This window comes from Colias philodice, chromosome 18 (assembly GCF_061535455.1).
Source record: "Colias philodice isolate Cphi_HAF_F1 chromosome 18, ilColPhil1 Martin Lab GWU primary, whole genome shotgun sequence".
Classification (NCBI taxonomy): domain Eukaryota; kingdom Metazoa; phylum Arthropoda; class Insecta; order Lepidoptera; family Pieridae; genus Colias; species Colias philodice.
The window spans coordinates 8,282,686-8,307,869 of record NC_143103.1 but is presented as its reverse complement, the minus strand read 5'-3'; the positions used below and the strand labels follow the sequence as shown (position 1 = coordinate 8,307,869).

General features: G+C 34.9%; 3 protein-coding genes across 3 annotated transcripts; all 3 read left to right on the top strand.

Annotated features, from left to right (window-relative positions):
* Nucleotides 1-593: 593 nt before the first annotated feature.
* On the top strand, nt 594-9,532 carry LOC149480644 (uncharacterized). The gene is made up of 16 exons (XM_089706698.1): nt 594-832; nt 2,741-2,948; nt 3,214-3,306; nt 3,827-4,062; nt 4,581-4,779; nt 5,324-5,416; nt 5,499-5,728; nt 6,020-6,218; nt 6,457-6,549; nt 6,626-6,855; nt 7,046-7,244; nt 7,382-7,474; nt 7,549-7,778; nt 8,054-8,270; nt 8,658-8,765; nt 9,156-9,532. The coding sequence occupies exons 1-16, from the start codon at nt 716-718 to the stop codon at nt 9,368-9,370; spliced, it is 2,760 nt and encodes a 919-aa protein (XP_089562824.1). The 5' UTR covers nt 594-715; the 3' UTR covers nt 9,371-9,532.
* A 2,286-nt stretch (nt 9,533-11,818) lies between these two features.
* On the top strand, nt 11,819-21,503 carry LOC149480643 (uncharacterized). The gene is made up of 27 exons (XM_089706882.1): nt 11,819-11,827; nt 12,234-12,441; nt 12,921-13,010; nt 13,396-13,631; nt 13,826-14,024; nt 14,252-14,344; nt 14,422-14,651; nt 14,846-15,044; nt 15,272-15,364; nt 15,443-15,672; nt 15,879-16,077; nt 16,305-16,397; nt 16,476-16,705; nt 16,900-17,098; nt 17,326-17,418; nt 17,496-17,725; nt 17,920-18,118; nt 18,346-18,438; nt 18,517-18,746; nt 18,952-19,150; nt 19,382-19,474; nt 19,558-19,787; nt 20,002-20,200; nt 20,404-20,496; nt 20,575-20,804; nt 20,999-21,197; nt 21,490-21,503. Exons 1-27 carry the CDS (start codon nt 11,819-11,821, stop codon nt 21,501-21,503), a joined length of 4,410 nt encoding a protein of 1,469 aa, XP_089563008.1.
* A 164-nt stretch (nt 21,504-21,667) lies between these two features.
* LOC149480642 (uncharacterized) lies at nt 21,668-25,180 on the top strand (the record flags this gene model as incomplete). The annotated part of the gene is made up of 10 exons (XM_089706881.1): nt 21,668-21,829; nt 22,031-22,229; nt 22,461-22,553; nt 22,631-22,860; nt 23,063-23,261; nt 23,749-23,841; nt 23,924-24,153; nt 24,625-24,823; nt 24,943-25,035; nt 25,119-25,180. Coding segments are annotated over exons 1-10 (1,560 nt in total), but the record flags the coding sequence as incomplete, so codon positions are not given.
* Between the last annotated feature and the right edge of the window lie 4 nt (nt 25,181-25,184).

The following is a 25,184-nucleotide window of genomic DNA, read 5'->3' as shown; positions in this document are numbered from 1 at the left end:
GAATATACGATAGAAATATATTTTTATTCATCATCATCATAAGCCCATTTATGTTCCCACTGAAGGGACACAGGCCTCCCAAAGGATTCAGGCCACCACGCTGGCCAAGTGCATGTTGGCTGACATCACATGTCGTCGAACTTTTTATTCTGCGATATGCCGGTTCCCTCACAATGAAGGATCCCTCACGGTGAAGGATGACCTTCACCGTTTAAAGCAACCATTGGCGCATTTAATATCGACTCTAGTTAAAATAAAGTCGACAGTCTCATGGCTCCAGATAGAGAGTTCTTATAGTTTAAGAGTCAGTGTACATAGTTTTGTAAGGTATAATGTTTTGGCAATATAAAGATTTTATTTATTAATTATTATTATCCTTTTCTTCAATGGAGATTGTGGAGTTTCTACTTCAGACGAAATTGTGGTCAAACTCTTCTCTTTTGTCAATAAAAAAGGCAGAACTATAAAAAACGATATTGGTTGTACCAGACTTGTACCGATAAATTGTCGAAACCACCGCCCCTGCACTACAATGACACCAAATTATGTTATCTACGTATTACGCACAGATGGACAAACGATTAGTTCTCAATCAAGGGATTTGGCGGATTCGTTATCAGAAAATGCCCTATATAATTGGCACATGAAATCGTAGTATGAAACTGTTAATCCTGACCTGTCGCCACGTCAGCATTGTGGTGCGAAATATTTTAAAATGTTAATATTAATATTGAGTGTGGTATGTGCGAGCTTAAGTGTAACTCAAGGTGCTACATTCCCGGGACAGTGTAGCACGACGATACCGGTGCAAACGAGTTTCAATCTAGCTGGGGTAAGGATTCTGAATTGTGTATTTAACCTTTCTTTAACAGTCTGTACTAAATACATTGTTTTCTTTTCCATATAAGTGAGATATTAATTCAAGAAAAACAATGATATTTCGGACTACACATAAATTACACGTGAAACGTAAAGTGATGCAAACAGTAACCTGTAACAGTGCATTTACATCATAGCCTTAGCTCTAGGCTCTATGTTCTTTAATGATCCTTTAGTGTAAACGAAAACTCGTAGATACCTATTCAATGTTGTTCAGTATTAGAACATTACATAAAATCTTTTCGAAAGCACTAAGAACAACGAAAGAATGCTCTACGCCTGTTTACTCTAAAAGAATTTGACATAGTGGGGTTAGAATGAGTATTCGCTCGTTTGATCTAAATGGACCGTAACAGGTAAAATTAAAAAAAGTCAAACAAACTAATGAAAAGTTCTCATGCAATTATTATCAGTGAGACAATCAGAAAGAAATTTGAGCATAATATGCTGAACTTACAGTTTCAGCATAGATTTTCAAGAATGGGATTCTAATTCCCATGTTTATTTTTAACTAACTATAAATAAATATAATATCCTACTAATATTATAAATGCGAAAGTTTAATAGGATGGATGTATGTGTATGTGTAGGTGTGTATCTTTGTTACACATATAGAGGGTTACTTGGATTAACACATAGGTGTTTAGATTAACATATAGGTTTTACCTGGAAATCCCACGTAACGGGAACTATGCGGGTTTTTCTTTACGCAGGCGAAGCCGCGGGCGGAAAGCTAGATAGTATTTTCATAGATGTGAGATAATTGTATTATATGGATGAGTAATTCCTATGTGTCAGCATTGGGCGTGTTATGCGATTATTTTAGTATCTCTTTGACTTTTTGTATATAAATAAATAATGATAACACAATATGTAATAAAACTAGTAGTCTACGGATTTGTTCGATGTAACAAACATGTTTTCGCAATGCTGTATATTTGATGCAAAATTAAAAATCTTATTATTTTATGAATTAATTTTATAATTATTTAAGTACTTTATCGGGTTTATTTATTCGGGTTATCAAAAGAAAGTAGGTAACTTTTTTAAAACATTTTTTTTTTCTCCTCATCAATCTATATTTTATTGCAATTACAACTAAAATGCAATTATTATATTTTTTACTAAGAATATTTTACATTTACTAATCATATTAATATGTATGTCAATGCGGATATCAATTATCATTTATCGATAAAGATACATACGATATAATTAAAAAATTAAGACACAATAAATTATCTGCACTTTTCGTAGAATTATTGATTTTACCTGTAATAGTGTAAAATTGATATTAAGATACATCAAAAAAGGAGTTAGTTTTTTTGTGTTTGATTTTACGCGAGTACAACGTACTATACGTTTAGAAATTAGGACTTTAATTTTTTTTTAAGAATTATTCAAATGCATAATTATATAATACGTGCAAATATTTTTAAGTTCTTAGTCATCAGCAGAGTCGTAAATAAAAATTAAATTCAAAAACTAAAATAAAAGGCTTTATTTTGACTGACTATGTAGGTACTAAAACACGCTCTTAAAAGTATGAAAGAAGAAAATATTTAGCTGTCACGCACACACAAACACATACTTTCACATTCTTAAGTAAGGTTTATTTTATTTTTTATTTATTTATTTTTTACATACTTACATAGATTCCTTACAGCTATTTGTATTACAATATTTATAATTAACTTTAACAAAACAAAACGCCAATAAAAAGGAATACCAATAATAAGACAATTAATGTGACAGTAGTTTTACATTAATTATAACAATGACAAAGTGGAAAAAATTAATATATATATTTTTTTTTGGACATGGTAAATGTTGTAAATATTGTTTGTTATATTGTTTATAGTTCGCTGGAAGATGGCGACTTATCTCATCCTACGAGAATCCTAGACAATCCGGCCAATGCAACCAAGCCAACTATGAGCTTATCACTCCTAACACTTACAATGTGGTAAACACCCACGTGCTCAATCAAAATCAGCTTAATGTATCTGGAACCGCTGTTTTAGCTTCCAATGATGGAACCGCTAGATTAACAGTTACTATTGGCACAAGTAAGTTTCTTGACATTGAAATAATAACGTCAACGTAAATGCTCTTAAGTTTTAATTTGGGATAAAATGGATAAATCAACATGTACATTTATTTATTTATAATTATCTTATAAATAAATAAATAAATAACCTATTAGCAGTATCTAAATAATTCCATTTCAATTTAAAGTCATATTTATAAGTCTAAAATATGTAGGTATGTTAAATTCACGAATCTTGTACCAAATTCCACACGCACCATAGCTAAAACCTCATTATTTTTCAGACCCTCAAGTCAATTATTGGATTCTTGGAACTGATTATAACAACTATGCGCTTGCCTACAGCTGTCAAAATCTGGCCAATAACCAACAAGATGGTAAGTATGCAGAATTTCGTATAATTTATTTATTTATTTTTGCATAGCTTCTATCGCGGGCCTTGAGCGCGGGGACCGAATCCAGAAATTTAGTAACGAAAAACCTCACTCGCGGAGGTGTGGCTTGAAGGCATGGCATGCTATAGCTTTACCGCGGCAGTCCCCGAGTGCCACACGTCTTTTTTTTTGTAAGTGGGGAAAACTTGCATAGATACCCAAGGTCTCCGGGGGGAAAGGCCGTGGGTTATGTCGGATTTCTACTGACCAAAACCCCACTGTGTTCCGTCAAATAGCCTACATGCCTACCCCTAGCTGTGCTCCGCAGTTTTACCCACATTGATCCGCTCCTGTTGGTCTTAGCGTGATGATATATGCCTTCCTCAATAAAAGGGCTATCTAACACCGAAAGAATTTCAAATTGGATCAGTAGTTCATGAGTGAAACAAACAAACTCTAGCTTCATAATATTAGTATACTTTTTCTGACTTGATTTTTATAAATGCATTATTTCTGTTTGCAGTTAATGCTTGGAAACTTAGCCGCTATGCAACACTTGATGCTGAATCCAACAACAAAATCAACAGTCTTATAACCAGTATTGCATCGCCCGTATTGGTCAATACCCGTTTCGTTAACGCAGACCAATCTGACACAGCTTGCTTCTACTATCCGAATATTCCATTAGGACAACCTGTTATATTCCCTGGACAATGCGATCCTAATGTTAATGTTATCAGTAACTTGGATTTGACCAGAGTAAGTTCTATCGTAATCCATACTAATATTATAAATGCGAAAGTAACTCTGTCTGTCTGTCTGTTACTCAATCACGCCTAAACTACTGAACCAATTTGCATGAAATTTGGTATGGAGGTATTTTGATACCCGAGAAAGGACATAGGCTACCTTTTATTGCGAAATATGTACCACGGGCGAAGCCGGGGCGGACCTCTAGTGCTTTATATTTTGACATAGACTTTCGAGATAAATATTAAATCAATGTGATCCGAATATTGGCGTTGTCAATAACTTGAATTAAACTGCAGTAAGTTCAAAATGTCTACTAATATCTTGTTGTATTTAAAATTATCAAAATTATAAAAGAAAATTTGCAATGAAATAAAATTGTAGCTCTCATTAGACCTACTGAGTCATGGATGTTTAAGAAGTATTTTACTTGACGATATTATTACTATATAAGACGATGATTTACTAGCATGTATATAATAGCAAAGATTGGAATCGCGAATAGTAAAAAATATATTGAATTTCAGTTCCAAGGGGACTGGGTGCTGATCGAGTCATATTTCGCTGAGCGGCAATCAGGCACTTGCAATCGTGCCAGATATACTGTGAACGGAAACTTTTTGAACGTTATCAACAGTCACGTTGTGAACCAAGACCGTATCTCGGTCACGGGATCAGCGGTATCCCTGACTGGTGATGGAAAATTGCTTGTTAGCATTGGCTCAAGTATGTATAGCACTTTTTTGTCCAAAGGACAGTTCCATAACTTTAATAAAATATAAAAATATTATTTAATTTATAAATTTATAAAGAATAGAAAAAACTCGATCACGAGGCGGGACTCGAACCAGCATCCTTTCACGCCAATCTGGGGTGGATGTTTGACCAACTCAGCCACTAGTGACCCGGCAGATCAATCGAATTTATTCTATTCTTTCAGTTTTATGTGTCTGAGGGACACACCGCGCCCCATCCATCTTCTATAATATAAAAATGAATCGCAAAATGTGTTGGTAAGCGCATAACTCGAGAACGGGTGGACCGATTTCGATAATTCTTTTTTTATTATATTCCTTGAAGTACCGGGATGGTTCTTATGTAGAGAAAACATAAATATGTACCACGGGCGAAGCCGGGGCGGACCGCTAGTTGAATATAAAATTTTACTTATTCGTCTGGTCAGCTTGTAATTCGTTCTATCAAATGCCGCTCGTAAGAAGGCAAAAATATTTAAATTCAATCAATTCAACATTGATTATTTCCATTCTAGATCCAGTCGTCAACTATTGGATTATTGGAACAAATTATGACTCGTACGCTCTGGCTTACAGCTGTCAAAATGTAGACAGTGAGACGCGAAGAGGTATTTATTTTAAAATACATACTACAAAAATATTCGACATGAATTTTACCTGAATTAACCAAAAACATTTTTCTTTTTATAGTTTGGAGCTGGAAACTAAGTCGTACAACTTCATTGAGTAGTGCAGATACTCTAGCTATAAATAACCTCATGAGCAGCATAAATGTCCTGGATTCTAGATACTTCCAAAGGGCAGACCAATCTGACACAGCTTGTTTCTTCTATCCTAATATCCCACTAGGACAACCTGTTGTATTCCCTGGACAATGCGACCCTAATATAAATGTTGTTACTAGTTTAAATTTGAACAATGTAAGTTGAAACTTAATACTATATTTTTTATTACCCGATATATAAGCTCCAAGCTTTAGAACATTTTTTATATTATAATTAATACTAGATATGCAGCATAATTATCTTTTTTGCTGATAGAGTATTTACAGCGTCAATTAAGTTTAATTTGAATAGTGGCGATTTGGATTGTAATTTACTCAAATATTTTAGATACAAGCTATATTGCTATTATATTAAATGCTATGCTATTGAGTGTCCAAAAATATCAACGTTTGAAATTGCGAATGGTAAAAACAACTTTAATTTCAGTTCCAAGGGCAATGGTACCTGATCCAGACGTATTATGCTGAGCGGCAATCAGGCTCTTGCAATCGTGCCAGATACACTCTGAACGGGACTGTTTTGAACTTAGAAAACAGTCACGTGGTGAACCAAAGCCGTCTCTCAGTTTCAGGAACAGTGACATCTCCTTCTGGTGATGGAAAATTGCTTGTAAACATCGGAACAAGTATGTAACCCAATTTTTTTTCAGTAGTGAAATTCTGCACTGGGTGATTTTCTAGTGCTCAGGGGAAAGTTTGAATAAGATAACATACAAGTACTCATTGCCTCATTGTTTTGCCTTGTTAAAAGAATAGTCAACTTATAAAGCGTCAAATGCTGCCCCTAAGAATGCACAATATTTGAATACAAAACAATTATTATTCAACCAATTGATTATTCACCAGAAAAAATTTCTATTCTAGATCCAGTCGTCAACTATTGGATTATTGGAACAAATTATAACTCGTACGCTCTGGCTTACAGTTGTGAAAATATAGACAGCGAAAGACGAAGAGGTAATTATTTTTAAATTTGAGATTAAAAATAATCTCAATTATCTATAAATAAGCTCAAACATTATTATTTTTATAGTTTGGAGCTGGAAGCTAAGTCGTTCACCTACGATGAGTAATGCAGATACCCAAATTATAAATAACCTCATGAGCAACATAAATGTACTGGACAATAGGTACTTCCAAAACGCAATCCAAACTGACGCAGCTTGCTTCTACTATCCCAATATCCCACTAGGAGAACCTGTTATATTCCCTGGACAATGTGACCAAACTCTTCCTGTTGTAACGAGCTTCAATTTAACTGCTGTAAGTTAAGTCATTATAAAATCTTTTCTAACTCATAATTTTATGAAATTTTAACAGTAATGTACATAAGCACGTACGCTCATAATTAATATATTTTACTAATACGTTTCTTGAATTGGAAATTTAGATGAATGTATGAATAGTATTTATATGTATGAATAGTATTTATAAGTTAATATTAAAATTACAGTTCCTTGGTACTTGGCACCTCATGGCAACGTACTTCGACCACCGGCAATCGGGCACATGCAACGTAGCAAGATACTCCATGAATGGTAACGTCATCCAATTGGTAAACAGCCACGTCGTTAACGGAACGCAATTGAGTACATCTGGGACTGCAGTAGCCAGTACTGATGGAAGTGCCAAACTTAGGGTCACGATAGGAAGTAAGTTTATGGAACTATGAAAATAATTCGATTTTGTTGTTAATATTTTTTCAAACATTACCATGCCGTTTCTTTGTTCTTATTGCAACAATAGGGCTCTTATGAGATACATGACATACTATTTTAAATTTTTTCAGATAACAATGTCGATTATTGGATCTTAGCAACAGATTACTACGACTATGCCTTAGCTTATAGTTGCACTAACTTAGAAAACAATTACCGCAGAGGTAAGTTTATATACTCGATCGATTTCATCTCACACATGAGAACAAAACATTAAACATACGCATGTAAATTTTAGTTTACAGTTGGAAGCTCAGTCGGACCAAGAATCTGACACAAACAGCTAATAACGCAATGAACACCGTTATCAATAACATTAATGTATTAGACGAGAGATACTATCAGAGTACAAATCAGACAGATGCTGGTTGTTTCCACCTGCCTGAATTTGCTGCAGGTCAAAAGGTTGTACTGCCAGGTCAATGCGACGAGAATATACCTGTAGTTGCCAAATTTGATGTGGAAAAAGTAAGTGCTTTAAAGATAAGCCGTCTCTAGCTGAGACAAAGTATCAAATATGCTATCGAATTTGGAACTGGCTTGTTGAAACAGATAAACATGATGTGAACAACGTATTTTTTATCAAAGCGTGAATTTTATTTAAACGGAAGCTCTATAATTAACGAGATAATGCTAATCATGTAAAGATATTCCAAGATTACCAATTTAATACATATTGACATTCATTCTTAAAGAAAAACGTTCGTTTGTAGACATTTAATACAAATTATTATTTTTCACAGTACTCCGGAACATGGTATCAAATCCAGAGGTACCCTCAGGTATTTGAAAACGGCGGTTGCACGGGAGCAAGATATACATTGAATGGTAACGTTGTTACTGTATTGAACTGGCAACGACTAAATGGAGAATTGGATACCATTGAAGGGAATGCTACAATCATCTCTACTGATCAAAGTGCTAAACTCAGAGTCGTTTTGCCATCTCGAGCACCTAATGGTAAGCTTCAATCAAACTTAGTATTATTAAAATCTTATTTTCTTAGCTATATGATAATTACACTTCAAATACAGCTCTATAATTAAACATGAATATAATCATACACTTGTGTCTATGCATGTCACAGTGTATGCACCTATAAAACCAAAATAAATCGTACCCTAATATACCTAGCAGCAAAAAAAAATTAGGTGTGGCACTCGAGGGCTGCGGCGGTAAAGCTATTGCATAGCATCGCATCGCTGTGCCGGTTGGAGTGGAGGGTGTTAGGTTTTTTCGTTACGGAATTTTTACATTCGGTCGCCGCGCTCAGTCTGAGATAAAAGTTATGCAATAGCTTAAAAATCGGTGATAACCTTCTATAATAATTTTTACTTTCCATTACAGCAACACCTGGCCAAACCAGCTCATTTGATCTGTACGTCCTCGACACTGACTATGAGACATATTCGCTGGCCTATTCTTGCGTGAACACAGATGCCCATCACCGTGCGAGTAAGTATCATTTATCATATACTAGTCTAGTATTTACATGGTGATTTTTTTTAAATATACAGCACTATTGTTTCAACTTTTTTACGAATTCAGATAATGCAAATCTGTAATCCATTCCAATTTCCAATTCCAAATTCTCTATCACTACAAAAAAGCAAAGTCACTAACTGCGTCTGTCCTAATATCTGTATGTATGCTTAGATCTTTAAAATTACAGATACAGTGATTCAATAGTATGGTTTTAGTGTTAGGTTTTAGACAAGCGTTTGAAGCTACTGGCGAAAGCTAGACGTTATATAAAACTATTTGAAAGTCAATATAGTAACAACGACAGTCTGTAACTATGTGATGTGTAATTGTGGAAAAGTATTAATGTGAATTCTTTTACAGTTGGTGCTTGGAAGCTCAGCCGCAGACGGACCATGTCACCAGCCGGTAATAACGCCATCGACTGCTACATGGCAAATCGCATGGAGCTCGAGAATAGATACTTCATTGACGTAGAACAAAACGACTCCTGCCCTGAGCCCAGCTCAGCCATGCTGTTCAAGAGTAGCGTCACAGTATTATGCGCTTTGTTTTTAGGCCTTCTTAACTTGTCATAGATTTAGGATTGTATGCCTGTGAATGCCTGTGTTTATTATTTAATAAATGTTTAATTTTATCGACCGGTAAAAACCGGCTGTGACGTCGTATATATAAGTTATGAATGTGTTTGAATAGAAATGTGATTTAATTTAAGAATAATGTATTTATTAATTGTGAAAGCGAATATATTATATGTAAAATGAATGAATTTTATTATTATTTACCCTTTCTCCTAACCATGTTATCCGTTATTTTATCTGTAATAGCTCGTGCATTCAAGATGCTATCATAATAATTAACCTAAGTATCGCTGTATTGACAAAGTGGAGGCAGATTTTCATGAATCCAAGCACATAAAAATTTACACAAAATTTCATTAGACAAAATAAGATAGACCTTGCCCCTAGAATAAAAATGTAATGATGGCAGAAGATTATTTAGAGTTAGGCTCATAATCAAAGCGAGGGTGAACACACTGAACAGGCTTCTTCTAGGCAGACGTGCAACCAAGTAGACCACATCGCCGCTTGCCATCAGGTGGGATCGTGGTCAAACGTCTGCCTCTGCCTATTCATTATAAAAAAATAAATAATAAAAATTCGTCAATTAAATAAAATCAAGTTCAATTTAGTTTCTTCACAAAATGAAAGCAGGAAACTGGAATACAAACGACTAGCCTCCAATTAATTGGTTAGTAACAAATAATGTTTTTACCTTTATCATTCGCAGATAGAATGACGATTATTTCTCAATTAAGGTATTCCACGTGTTTAGTATGATTATCCATACGTGACAGATATTCAGCGATACCTTATCAGAAAATGTCCTATATAATTGGCACATGAAATTTAATATATTCGTTAATTCACACCTACCACAGTATTGTGGTGGATCTCATAATGTTAATATTAATTTTGAGTGTGGTATGTGCGAGTTTAAGTGTAACTCAAAGTGCTATATTCCCGGGACAGTGTAGTACGACGATACCGGTGGAAACGAATTTCGATCTAAATAAGGTATCTATAATTTAACATGCCTAAAATGCAAAATTCGATATGTTTTCTGCAAAAATTTATCAAAATTGGTACAGCCATTTTGGTGTCACAAGACAGGACATTTAGATTTAGAATTATCGAGGAGAATAACACTCATATTAAAATCTATACATATAAGGCTGTCTGATACAAGAAAATATTTAAGCAGCATAATAAGACATGATATGGTTTGAGAAATTCTAGTAATTTAGAGATCTTTTAGAGTCTTCACATGAATGTCTCAAAAAGTACCTAATCAAAAATTTAAAGACTTTTTTGTAACTAACTTGATCCCGCAGCTTCACTCGCATCGTACCTACCCAGATGAAAAGCCAAACTATAATTACGGACAAACGTGTTTTTGCACAAGCAAACATCCATACATTCTTACAAACTTCATACTAAAATAGCAATCATTAATCGAACACGGTATTTACGCAAAATATAGACCCCATATTCGTAATATAGATTTCTCTATGTTCGCTATGAGGAGTCTGTTCCTTCCCGATACTATATTTTAAAGTTCAATAGTAAATTTGTTACAAAAATATTGACAAAAAATATTAAAATTCTATAAATCAATACATTATAATCCAATAATTACTGATTTGCGATCAATTACAGGAAGTAGGATTACATGAGTAGACAAAATTTTTATCGAAATTTTTCTATTGCCTAAATGCTGATAACAAGTTATTAACTAAAATATTAGATTAGAATTAGGAATCCGGTCTTTTCTTTTTATAGTAATACTGCTAATTTATTAACCGTCAAATTTGCTACTTATATATTTTTACTTATCTCCGATTCATATTATAAATGTGAAAGAAGCTCTTCCTGTATGTCTGGCTCCTATTCACGCCAAAAACACTGAACCAATTTGGATTAAATTTGGTAAAAATAAAGTTTAAGATCTTAAAAAGGAGAAGGGTAAAATTTTATGCATGCAATCTCACGGGAACTGGGACTATACGGTAACTTTGACCACGCGGGCGAAGCCATAGGCAAAAAGCTAACTACATATATGAAAATGTACTTTTGAAAAATGCCTTTATCAATAATTATACCTATTAATTACTTGCTTCAGCTATTCCATTATAATAATTGAACCTTCCTTGTAACCAAAAACGTTAAAATATAGCAGAATTGGTGGAGATTTTCTAGGATTTTCTACTGTTTAACGCGAATCAACACAATATGTCAGCCATTATACCACAGAGGCGGGAAATACCAACCTATAAAGCTATAGATATTATCTGATGATAAATAATGATTACGATTTTTTGTACTTTGAAATGCTCTAAACATTATTGTAATCATAATGATTTTCACTGTTAATTATTTCTATTTTGGGAATTACTTATCGTATTATCTTTGAACAAATGCGTCAATGTTATCAAAAAGATATCTACTTTTTACAATATAATAAAAATGCAACAGGTGCAATTCTGAATAATTAAGATATTATTAAGAATTTTTAAGAGGGAGCGAATGCAAAATCTTTCTCTTATCACGACCTCTGAGCTGGTATCTGATAAAATTTTAAAGAAAATATAAAGCCTCTTTCGGTATTCTTATTATTTTTATCGCGGTAATGCCTTAAATCGCCATAAGTCATAACCAATAAAAAAAATTTATCCCGGCACGATCGGTTTTTCTTGTATTTAAAAAAAAATGCTTGCACATTCTTTTTTCAAAAGTTTCAATCTCGTATTCTTTTATTTTGTAATCTAAGCTCGTATTGATTTATTATTATTATTTAGATAAATAGAATTGTATGTCCAGTGAAATATTTCTAGGAAATTTATCGTATTTTATAATATTTATATTCATTTTTTGTTTATAGTTTGCTGGAAGATGGCGACTTATCTCTTCCTACGAGAATTCTAGACAATCTGGCGAATGCAACCAAGCTAACTATGATCTTATTAATGCCAACACTTACAGCGTGGTAAACACCCACGTGCTCAATCAAAATCAGCTCTCTGTATCTGGAACCGCTATTTTAGCTTCAAATGATGGAAGCGCTAGATTAACAGTTTCTATTGGAACATGTAAGATTGTTTCTCCTTTCATTATTCAACTAAATAGTAAATTCTGAAAGCTAATATTTTGTATATTATGTAATAGTCAAATCCCGAGACACAATCTCTTCGCGGACGGACTGCTTTATCTTAGGTTTGGCAAAAGCCATCGGGCAATCCTCGAAATACATTTGAATTTCACCCTTCGACTGAAGTCAGCAGCAATCTCGGACATAGGCGAACGCATCAAAGGCTTCTCACGCGTATAAGACGCCTCAGCTAAACAACGACTGACAAAAATTGTTTAGTAAAAGGCCGAAATATTACAATTATTTGGGCTTTGACAAAGTCATTATGCCAGACCTGGGGTTTGACCAGTCCAACCTAGGAGTGCCCGAGTTTCGGGGTTTTACTATTACATATATATAATAATATTATGTAAGGAACCAAATAAAGCGATCATATAAGTCTAAGTAAATTCATTCCACCACAACGTATTGTTGTTTCAGCGTCAGTCAGTTATTGGATTCTTGGAACTGATTATGACAACTATGCTCTTGCCTACAGCTGTCAAAATCTGGCCAATAACCAACAAGAAGGTATGTGCAATGTTTATTTTTAATATTATGAAATTCCAAACTATGCTAAAAATATCCTACATGACTATTTTCTTCTAATTCTATTTCATCTCTAAGTACTGCGTATATTTACCTTTTTCTTATTTTTTAATTGGCTTTGTTGCCTTTTATAATATTTAAAAGTTTTTATAAATGATAATTTTTATATTTTATGATGATACCTTGATGATCCTTGATGGAACTGCATGTTATAATTTATATTTTCTTTAAAGAAACACACAACATAATATAATTATTTTGTTTTACTTTTATTTCAATTTCTTATTATAAACAACGACGGGTTTCATCATAATCCGGTTTATTTCACTACTAAGGTTCACTATGTAATGATTCATTTTTATTGCAGTTAACGCTTGGAAACTTAGCCGCTCTACCACACTTGATACTGATTCCAACACCAGAATCAACACTCTTATCACCAGTATCGCATCGCCCGTATTGGTCAATAACCTTTTCGTAAACGCAGACCAATCTGACGCAGCTTGCTTCTACTATCCTGATATTCCACTAGGACAGCCTGTTATATTCCCTGGACAATGCGATCCTAATGTTAATGTTATCAGTAACTTGGATTTGACCAGAGTAAGTTCTATCGTAATGGTTTATATTTTGACATTGACTTTCGAGATAAATATTATGATCCATCAAGTACCGTGATATGCTCTTTGCAATAAATTCTTGAGATTCAAATTATAGACCTGTTTATATTATCTAGTAGAAATCCCAAAAATATAAATTTCTGGAATCTTGAATGGTAAAAAATTCTTGAATTTCAGTTTCAAGGAGACTGGGTCTTGATCCAAACGTATTTCGCTGAACGGCAATCAGGCACTTGCAACCGTGCCAGATACACTCTGAACGGCAATGTTTTGAACGTTGAGAATAGTCACGTGGTGAACCAAAACCGCGTCTCAGTTTCGGGAACAGCAACATCTCCTACTGGTGATGGAAAATTGGTCGTAAACATCGGCTCAAGTATGTACTCCACCTTTTTTCAGTAGGATCTTTATGCACTGGATGGCTTCGGTTCCCAAGAGACTGGGCTATAGTTTAGAATAAGATTATAGTGCCTCAGGGGTTATTTTAGAGAATAGTTAACTTATATTCAGTATGCATTCCAATACAACTAGTATGACGGTAAAATATTTAAATAGCAAAACAAATTGTATTCTTAAATTATTCACTAGCAATTTCTATTCTAGATGCACCTGTCAACTATTGGATTATTGGAACAAATTATGATTCGTACGCTCTGGCTTACAGCTGCCAAAATATAGACAGCCAGACGCGAAGAGGTATTTTTTTTAAATACTAAAAAAATATTCAACGTGAATGTTAGCTGAATTAACCAAACACATTATTCTTTTTATAGTTTGGAGTTGGAAACTAAGTCGTACAACTTCGTTGGATAACGCAGATGCCCAAATTATTAATAACCTTATGAGCAACGTAGATGTCCTGGACAATAGATATTTCCAAAACGCAGAACAATCTGCCGCAGCTTGCTTCTACTATCCTGATATTCCACTAGGACAGCCTGTTATATTCCCTGGACAATGCGATCCTAATGTTAATGTTATCAGTAACTTGGATTTGACCAGAGTAAGTTCTATCGTAATGGTTTATATTTTGACATTGACTTTCGAGATAAATATTATGATCCATCAAGTACCGTGATATGCTCTTTGCAATAAATTCTTGAGATTCAAATTATAGACCTGCTTATGTTGTCTAGTAAATATCCCAAAAATAGCAATTATTGGAATCGTGAATGGTAAAAAATTCTTGAATTTCAGTTTCAAGGAGACTGGGTCCTGATCCAGACGTATTTCGCTGAACGGCAATCAGGCACTTGCAACCGTGCCAGATACACTCTGAACGGCAACGTTTTGAATGTTGAGAATAGTCACGTGGTGAACCAAAACCGCGTCTCAGTTTCGGGAACAGCAACATCTCCTACTGGTGATGGAAAATTGGTCGTAAACATCGGCTCAAGTATGTACTCCACCTTTTTTCAGTAGGATCTTTATGCACTGGATGGCTTCAGTTCCCAAGAGACTGGGATATAGTTTAGAATAAGATTATAGTGCCTCAGTGGTTATTTTAGAGAATAGTTAACTTATATTCAGTATGCATTCCAATACAACTAGTATGACGGTAAAATATTTAAATAGCAAAACATATTGTATTCTTAAATTATTCACTAGCAATTTCTATTCTAGATGCACCTGTCAACTATTGGATTATTGGAACAAATTATGATTCGTACGCTCTGGCTTACAGCTGCCAAAATATAGACAGCCAGACGCGAAGAGGTAATTTTTTTTAAATACTACAAAAATATTGAACGTGAATTTTAGCTCAATTAACCAAAAACATTATTCTTTTTATAGTTTGGAGTTGGAAACTAAGTCGTACAACTTCGTTGGATAACGCAGATGCCCAAATTATAAATAACCTTATGAGCAACGTAGATGTCCTGGACAATAGATATTTCCAAAACGCAGAACAATCTGCCGCAGCTTGCTTCTACTATCCTGATATTCCACTAGGACAGCCTGTTATATTCCCTGGACAATGCGATCCTAATGTTAATGTTATCAGTAACTTGGATTTGACCAGAGTAAGTTCTATCGTAATGCTTTACCTATATTTGCACACAGACTTTTGAGATAAATATTATGATCCATCAAATCTTCAAGTACCGTGATACGCTCTTTACAATAAATTTTTGAGATTCAAATTATTAACCTGCTTATGTTGTCTAGTAAATATCCCAAAAATAGCAATGACTGGAATCGTGAATGGTAAAAAATTCTAAAATTTCAGTTTCAAGGAGACTGGGTCCTGATCCAGACGTATTTCGCTGAGCGGCAATCAGGCACTTGCAACCGTGCCAGATACACTCTGAACGGCAATGTTTTGAACGTTGAGAATAGTCACGTGGTAAACCAAAACCGCGTCTCAGTTTCGGGAACAGCAACATCTCCTACTGGTGATGGAAAATTGGTCGTAAACATCGGCTCAAGTATGTACTCCACCTTTTTTCAGTAGGATCTTTATGCACTGGATGGCTTCGGTTCCCAAGAGACTAGGCTATAGTTTAGAATAATATTATAGTGCCTCAGTGGTTATTTTAGAGAATAGTAAACTTATATTCAGTATGCATTCCAATACAACTAGTATGACGGTAAAATATTTAAATAGCAAAACATATTGTATTCTTAAATTATTCACTAGCAATTTATATTCTAGATGCACCTGTCAACTATTGGATTATTGGAACAAATTATGATTCGTACGCTCTGGCTTACAGCTGCCAAAATATAGACAGCCAGACGCGAAGAGGTAATTTTTTTTAAATACTAAAAAAATATTCAACGTGAATTTTAGCTGAATTAACCAAAAACATTATTCTTTTTATAGTTTGGAGTTGGAAACTAAGTCGTACAACTTCGTTGGAGAATGCAGATGCCCAAATTATAAATAACCTTATGAGCAACGTAGATGTCCTGGACAATAGATATTTCCAAAACGCAGAACAATCTGCCGCAGCTTGCTTCTACTATCCTGATATTCCACTAGGACAGCCTGTTATATTCCCTGGACAATGCGATCCTAATGTTAATGTTATCAGTAACTTGGATTTGACCAGAGTAAGTTCTATCGTAATGCTTTATATTTTGACATTGACTTTCGAGATAAATATTATGATCCATCAAGTACCGTGATATGCTCTTTGCAATAAATTCTTGAGATTCAAATTATAGACCTGTTTATATTATCTAGTAGAAATCCCAAAAATATAAATTACTGGAATCTTGAATGGTAAAAAATTCTTGAATTTCAGTTTCAAGGAGACTGGGTCTTGATCCAAACGTATTTCGCTGAACGGCAATCAGGCACTTGCAACCGTGCCAGATACACTCTGAACGGCAATGTTTTGAACGTTGAGAATAGTCACGTGGTGAACCAAAACCGCGTCTCAGTTTCGGGAACAGCAACATCTCCTACTGGTGATGGAAAATTGGTTGTAAACATCGGCTCAAGTATGTACTCCACCTTTTTTCAGTAGGATCTTTATGCACTGGATGGCTTCGGTTTTCAAGAGACTGGGCTATAGTTTAGTATAAGATTATAGTGCCTCAGTGGGTATTTTAGAGAATAGTCAACTTATAATCAGTATGCATTCCAATACAAATAGTATGACGGTAAAATATTTAATAGTAAAACATGTATTCTAAAACAAATTATTCACTAGCAATTTCTATTCTAGATGCACCTGTCAACTATTGGATTATTGGAACAAATTATGATTCGTACGCTCTGGTTTACAGCTGCCAAAATATAGACAGCCAGACGCGAAGAGGTAATTTTTTTAAATACTACAAAAATATCCAACGTGAATTTTAGCTTAATTAACCAAAAACATTATTCTTTTTATAGTTTGGAGTTGGAAACTAAGTCGTACAGCTTCGTTGGATAACGCAGATGCCGAAATTATAAATAACCTTATGAGCAACGTAGATGTCCTGGACAATAGATATTTCCAAAACGCAGAACAATCTGCCGCAGCTTGCTTCTACTATCCTGATATTCCACTAGGACAACCTGTTATATTCCCTGGACAATGCGATCCTAATGTTAATGTTATCAGTAACTTGGATTTGACCAGAGTAAGTTCTATCGTAATGCTTTATATTTTGACATTGACTTTCGAGATAAATAGTATGATCCATCAAGAACCGTGATATGCTCTTTGAAATAAATTCTTGAGATTCAAATTATAGACCTGCTTATGATGTCTAGTAAATATCCCAAAAATAGCAATTATTGGAATCGTGAATGGTAAAAAATTCTTGAATTTCAGTTTCAAGGAGACTGGGTCCTGATCCAGACGTATTTCGCTGAACGGCAGTCAGGCACTTGCAACCGTGCCAAATACACTCTGAACGGCAATGTTTTGAACGTTGAGAATAGTCACGTGGTGAACCAAAACCGCGTCTCAGTTTCGGGAACAGCAACATCTCCTACTGGTGATGGAAAATTGGTCGTAAACATCGGCTCAAGTATGTACTCCACCTTTTTTCAGTAGGATCTTTATGCACTGGATGGCTTCGGTTCCCAAGAGACTGGGCTATAGTTTAGAATAAGATTATAGTACCTTAGTGGTTATTTTAGAGAATAGTTAACTTATATTCAGTATGCATTCCAATACAACTAGTATGACGGTAAAATATTTAATAGTAAAACATGTATTCTAAAAAAAAATATTCACTAGCAATTTCTATTCTAGATGCACCTGTCAACTATTGGATTATTGGAACAAATTATGATTCGTACGCTCTGGCTTACAGCTGCCAAAATATAGACAGCCAGACGCGAAGAGGTAATTTTTTTTAAATACTACAAAAATATCCAACGTGAATTTTAGCTGAATTAACCAAAAACATTATTCTTTTTATAGTTTGGAGTTGGAAACTAAGTCGTACAACTTCGTTGGAGAATGCAGATGCCCAAATTATAAATAACCTTATGAGCAACGTAGATGTACTGGACAATAGATATTTCCAAAACGCAGATCAATCTGCCGCAGCTTGCTTCTACTATCCTGATATTCCACTAGGACAACCTGTTATATTCCCTGGACAATGCGATCCTAATGTTAATGTTATCAGTAACTTGGATTTGACCAGAGTAAGTTATATCGTAATGCTTTATATTTTCACACAGACTTTTGAGATAAATATTATGATCCATCAAATCTTCAAGTACTGTGATAATATGCTCTTTCCAATAAATTCTTGAGATTCAAATTATAGACCTGTTTATATTATCTAGTAGAAATCCCAAAAATATAAATTACTGGAATCTTGAATTGTAAAAAATTCTTGAATTTCAGTTTCAAGGAGACTGGGTCTTGATCCAAACGTATTTCGCTGAACGGCAATCAGGCACTTGCAACCGTGCCAAATACACTCTGAACGGCAATGTTTTGAACGTTGAGAATAGTCACGTGGTGAACCAAAACCGCGTCTCAGTTTCGGGAACAGCAACATCTCCTACTGGTGATGGAAAATTGATCGTAAACATCGGCTCAAGTATGTACTCCACCTTTTTTCAGTAGGATCTTTATGCACTGGATGGCTTCGGTTCCCAAGAGACTGGGCTATAGTTTAGAATAAGATTATAGTACCTCAGTGGTTATTTTAGACAAAAGTTAACTTATATTCAGTATGCATTCCAATACAACTAGTATGACGGTAAAATATTTAAATAGCAAAACATATTGTATTCTTAAACAAATTCTTCACTAGCAATTTCTATTCTAGATGCACCTGTCAACTATTGGATTATTGGGACAAATTATGACTCGTACGCTCTGGCTTACAGCTGCCAAAATATAGACAGCCAGACGCGAAGAGGTATTATTTTTTTTTAAAAAAACCACAAAAATATTCAACGTGAATTTTAGCTGAATTTACCATAAACATTATTCTTTTTATAGTTTGGAGTTGGAAACTAAGTCGTACAACTTCGTTGGAGAATGCAGATGCCCAAATTATAAATAACCTTATGAGCAACGTAGATGTCCTGGACAATAGATATTTCCAAAACGCAGAACAATCTGCCGCAGCTTGCTTCTACTATCCTGATATTCCACTAGGACAGCCTGTTATATTCCCTGGACAATGCGATCCTAATGTTAATGTTATCAGTAACTTGGATTTGACCAGAGTAAGTTCTATCGTAATGCTTTATATTTTGACATTGACTTTCGAGATAAATATTATGATCCATCAAGTACCGTAATATGCTCTTTGCAATAAATTCTTGAGATTCAAATTATAGACCTAAGCAGGTCTATAATAACATAAGCATGTTGTCTAGTAAATATCCCAAAAATAGCAATTATTGGAATCGTGAATGGTAAAAAATTCTTGAATTTCAGTTTCAAGGAGACTGGGTCCTGATCCAGACGTATTTCGCTGAGCGGCAGTCAGGCACTTGCAACCGTGCCAGATACACTCTGAATGGCAATGTTTTGAACGTTGAGAATAGTCACGTGGTGAACCAAAACCGCGTCTCAGTTTCGGGAACAGCAACATCTCCTACTGGTGATGGAAAATTGATCGTAAACATCGGCTCAAGTATGTACTCCAGCTGGCTTCGGTTCCCAAGAGCTGTCTCTCGGCTATAGTTTCGAATAAGATTATAGTGCCTCAGTGGTTATTCTAGAGAATAGTCAACTTATAATCAGTATGCATTCCAATACAGCTAGTAAGAAGACAAAATATGTAAATAGCAAAACATATTGTATTCTTAAATTATTCACTAGCAATTTCTATTCTAGATGCACCTGTCAACTATTGGATTATTGGAACAAATTATGATTCGTACGCTCTGGCTTACAGCTGCCAAAATATAGACAGCCAGACGCGAAGAGGTAATTTTTTTTAAATACTAAAAAAATATTCAACGTGAATTTTAGCTGAATTAACCAAAAACATTATTCTTTTTATAGTTTGGAGTTGGAAACTAAGTCGTACAGCTTCGTTGGATAACGCAGATGCCCAAATTATAAATAACCTTATGAGCAACGTAGATGTCCTGGACAATAGATATTTCCAAAACGCAGAACAATCTGCCGCAGCTTGCTTCTACTATCCTGATATTCCACTAGGACAACCTGTTATATTCCCTGGACAATGCGATCCTAATGTTAATGTTATCAGTAACTTGGATTTGACCAGAGTAAGTTCTATCGTAATGCTTTATATTTTGACTTTGACTTTCGAGATAAATATTATGATCCATCAAGTACCGTGATATGCTCTTTGCAATAAATTCTTGAGATTCAAATTATAGACCTGCTTATGTTGTCTAGTAAATATCCCAAAAATAGCAATTATTGGAATCGTGAATGGTAAAAAATTCTTGAATTTCAGTTTCAAGGAGACTGGGTCCTGATCCAGACGTATTTCGCTGAACGGCAGTCAGGCACTTGCAACCGTGCCAGATACACTCTGAACGGCAATGTTTTGAACGTTGAGAATAGTCACGTGGTGAACCAAAACCGCGTCGCAGTTTCGGGAACAGCAACATCTCCTACTGGTGATGGAAAATTGGTCGTAAACATCGGCTCAAGTATGTACTCCACCTTTTTTCAGTAGGATCTTTATGCACTGGATGGCTTCGGTTCCCAAGAGACTGGGCTATAGTTTAGAATAAGATTATAGTGCCTCAGTGGTTATTTTAGAGAATAGTTAACTTATATTCGGTAAGCATTCCAATACAACTAGTATGACGGTAAAATATTTAAATAGCAAAACATATTGTATTCTCAAACAAATTCTTCACTAGCAATTTCTATTCTAGATGCACCTGTCAACTATTGGATTATTGGGACAAATTATGATTCGTACGCTCTGGCTTACAGCTGCCAAAATATAGACAGCCAGACGCGAAGAGGTAATTTTTTTTAAATACTACAAAAATATCCAACGTGAATTTTAGCTTAATTAACCAAAAACATTATTCTTTTTATAGTTTGGAGTTGGAAACTAAGTCGTACAGCTTCGTTGGATAACGCAGATGCCCAAATTATAAATAACCTTATGAGCAACGTAGATGTCCTGGACAATAGATATTTCCAAAACGCAGAACAATCTGCCGCAGCTTGCTTCTACTATCCTGATATTCCACTAGGACAGCCTGTTATATTCCCTGGACAATGCGATCCTAATGTTAATGTTATCAGTAACTTGGATTTGACCAGAGTAAGTTAGTTCTATTGTAATGCTTTATATTTTGACATTGAATTTCGAGATAAATAGTATGATCCATCAAGTACCGTGATATTATGCTCTTTGAAATAAATTCTTGAGATTCAAATTATAGACCTGCTTATGTTGTCTAGTAAATATCCCAAAAATAGCAATTATTGGAATCGTGAATGGTAAAAAATTCTTGAATTTCAGTTTCAAGGAGACTGGGTCCTGATCCAGACGTATTTCGCTGAACGGCAGTCAGGCACTTGCAACCGTGCCAAATACACTCTGAACGGCAATGTTTTGAACGTTGAGAATAGTCACGTGGTGAACCAAAACCGTCTCTCAGTTTCGGGAACAGCAACATCTCCTACTGGTGATGGAAAATTGATCGTAAACATCGGCTCAAGTATGTACTCCACCTTTTTTCAGTAGGATCTTTATGCACTGGATGGCTTCGGTTCCCAAGAGACTGGGATATAGTTTAGAATAAGATTATAGTGCCTCAGTGGTTATTTTAGAGAATAGTTAACTTATATTCAGTATGCATTCCAATACAACTAGTATGACGGTAAAATATTTAAATAGCAAAACATATTGTATTCTTAAATAAATTATTCACTAGCAATTTCTATTCTAGATGCACCTGTCAACTATTGGATTATTGGAACAAATTATGATTCGTACGCTCTGGCTTACAGCTGCCAAAATATAGACAGCCAGACGCGAAGAGGTAATATTTTTTAATACTAAAAAAATATTCAACGTGAATTTTAGCTGAATTAACCAAAAACATTATTCTTTTTATAGTTTGGAGTTGGAAACTAAGTCGTACAGCTTCGTTGGATAACGCAGATGCCCAAATTATAAATAACCTTATGAGCAACGTAGATGTCCTGGACAATAGATATTTCCAAAACGCAGAACAATCTGCCGCAGCTTGCTTCTACTATCCTGATATTCCACTAGGACAGCCTGTTATATTCCCTGGACAATGCGATCCTAATGTTAATGTTATCAGTAACTTGGATTTGACCAGAGTAAGTTATATCGTAATGCTTTATATTTTCACACAGACTTTTGAGATAAATATTATGATCTATCAAATCTTCAAGAACCGAGATACGCTCTTTACAATAAATTCTTGAGATTCAAATTATAGACCTGCTTATATTATCTAGTAGAAATCCCAAAAATATAAATTACTGGAATCTTGAATTGTAAAATATTCTTGAATTTCAGTTTCAAGGAGACTGGGTCTTGATCCAAACGTATTACGCTGAACGGCAGTCAGGCACTTGCAATCGTGCCAGCTATACTCTAAACGGCAATATTTTGAACGTGGAGAATAGTCACGTGGTGAACCAAAGGCGTCTCTCAGTTTCGGGGACAGCGACATCTCCTTCTGGTGATGGAAAATTGGTCGTGAACATCGGCTCAAGTATGTACTCCACTTTTTTGTCGGTAGGGAAAATCTGAACAGATGTCATAGAGAAATGACGAATGCTTTTCAATTTCAACGAAAGTTTTTTACGAAAGGTTTAGGATTTGAAAATATATTTCAAACGATGATAGCCAGACGTACTACGAGTAGTTTTTCTATTCTATTCGACTGGATGCACCATATAAAAGAACTCGAGGCCCACCTCTATTGTTATCTATGACGTCGATGATTGCTATTGCCATAAAACAATTTTACCAACATTTGCAAATGTAAAGAACTACTTATGTACTAAAATTTAAGGTACCACCATACATCCGTAGGATGGTAGCTACTCCCAGGGGACAGGCTAAAATTTTAATTTAATAATATCCTCACAGCCGAATAATAGTCCGTTTATATTCCAATGCTATGTGAAACAAAATATTTTTATACAATGCATTTATTCGTTACCTACCAAATTATTCACTAGCCATTTCTATTCTAGATGCACCTGTCAACTATTGGATTATTGGAACAAATTATGAGTCGTACGCTCTGGCTTACAGCTGCCAAAATATAGACAGCCAGACGCGAAGAGGTATTATTTTTTTAAATACTACAAAAATATTCAACGTGAATTTTAGCTGAATTGGAATTACCCAAAAACATTTTTTTTATAGTTTGGAGCTGGAAACTAAGTCGTACAACTTCATTGAGTGATCCAGATACTCTAGCTATAAATAACCTTATGAGCAACATAGATGTCTTGGACAATAGATACTTCCAAAACACAGAACAATCCGAAGCAGCTTGTTTTTACAATCCTGATATCCCACTAGGACAACCTGTTATACTGCCAGGACAGTGCGATCCTAATATAAATGTTGTCAATAGCTTGAATTTGGACCAAGTAAGTTGAATATATTTTATGTTATATTATCCTCACACGGACTATTCTGGTAAATAATGCAATCCATCACATCTACATGTACACTACACAGACCATGATAATATACTTACTTTCTTTGTGATAATGAAAACATGGTTAGCACGCAAAGGCGTCCCCCCTTGACAGGGATCTCGAACCTGGGCTTGGGCTGTCGCTTGACTGGAGGAGGCCGGAAGGGCCCTAGTCGGACGGGAGCTCGGAAGTTATTTAGTTAATTTTACTAATACAAATTTCAAATTTGTTTGGGGAGAGTCTATATTCAATAGTAGACGTTTTAGACTACGATGACGAATGCAGATTTATTTTGTATTTTTCATAAATTATTGAGTATCCAATTAAAGAACTGTTTTTATTGAGTACTAGCATTTCCAAAAATAAAAACAATTAGGTAATCAAACGAATCGCAAATATTAAAAACATCTTGAATTTCAGTTCCAAGGACAATGGGTACTGATTCAGACGTATTACGCTGAGCGGCAGTCAGGCACTTGCAACCGTGCCAGATACACTCTAAACGGCAATGTTTTGAACGTTGAGAATAGTCACGTGGTGAACCAAAACCGTCTCTCAGTTTCGGGAACAGCAACATCTCCTACTGGTGATGGAAAATTGGTCGTAAACATCGGCTCAAGTAAGTTGCCTGTAAATTTTTGTGGTAAATTATTCAATGGATGGCTGTAACAATGAAAAATATTTAAATTGAAATCGTTTATTAGTAACCTAATTATTTCCTTGCATTTTCTATTATAGATCCACCTGTCAACTATTGGATTCTAGGAACAAACTATAATTCATACGCTCTGGCTTACAGCTGTGAAAATCTAGACAGTCAGAGACGAAGAGGTATTTATTTTTAAATTTGAGATAAAATGATGTACACTTAACTTGAATAAAGTATTTAAAACCAGAAACATAATAATTTTTAGTTTGGAGCTGGAAATTAAGTCGCACAACTTCATTAAGTGAAGAAGATAATCAAGCTATAACTAACC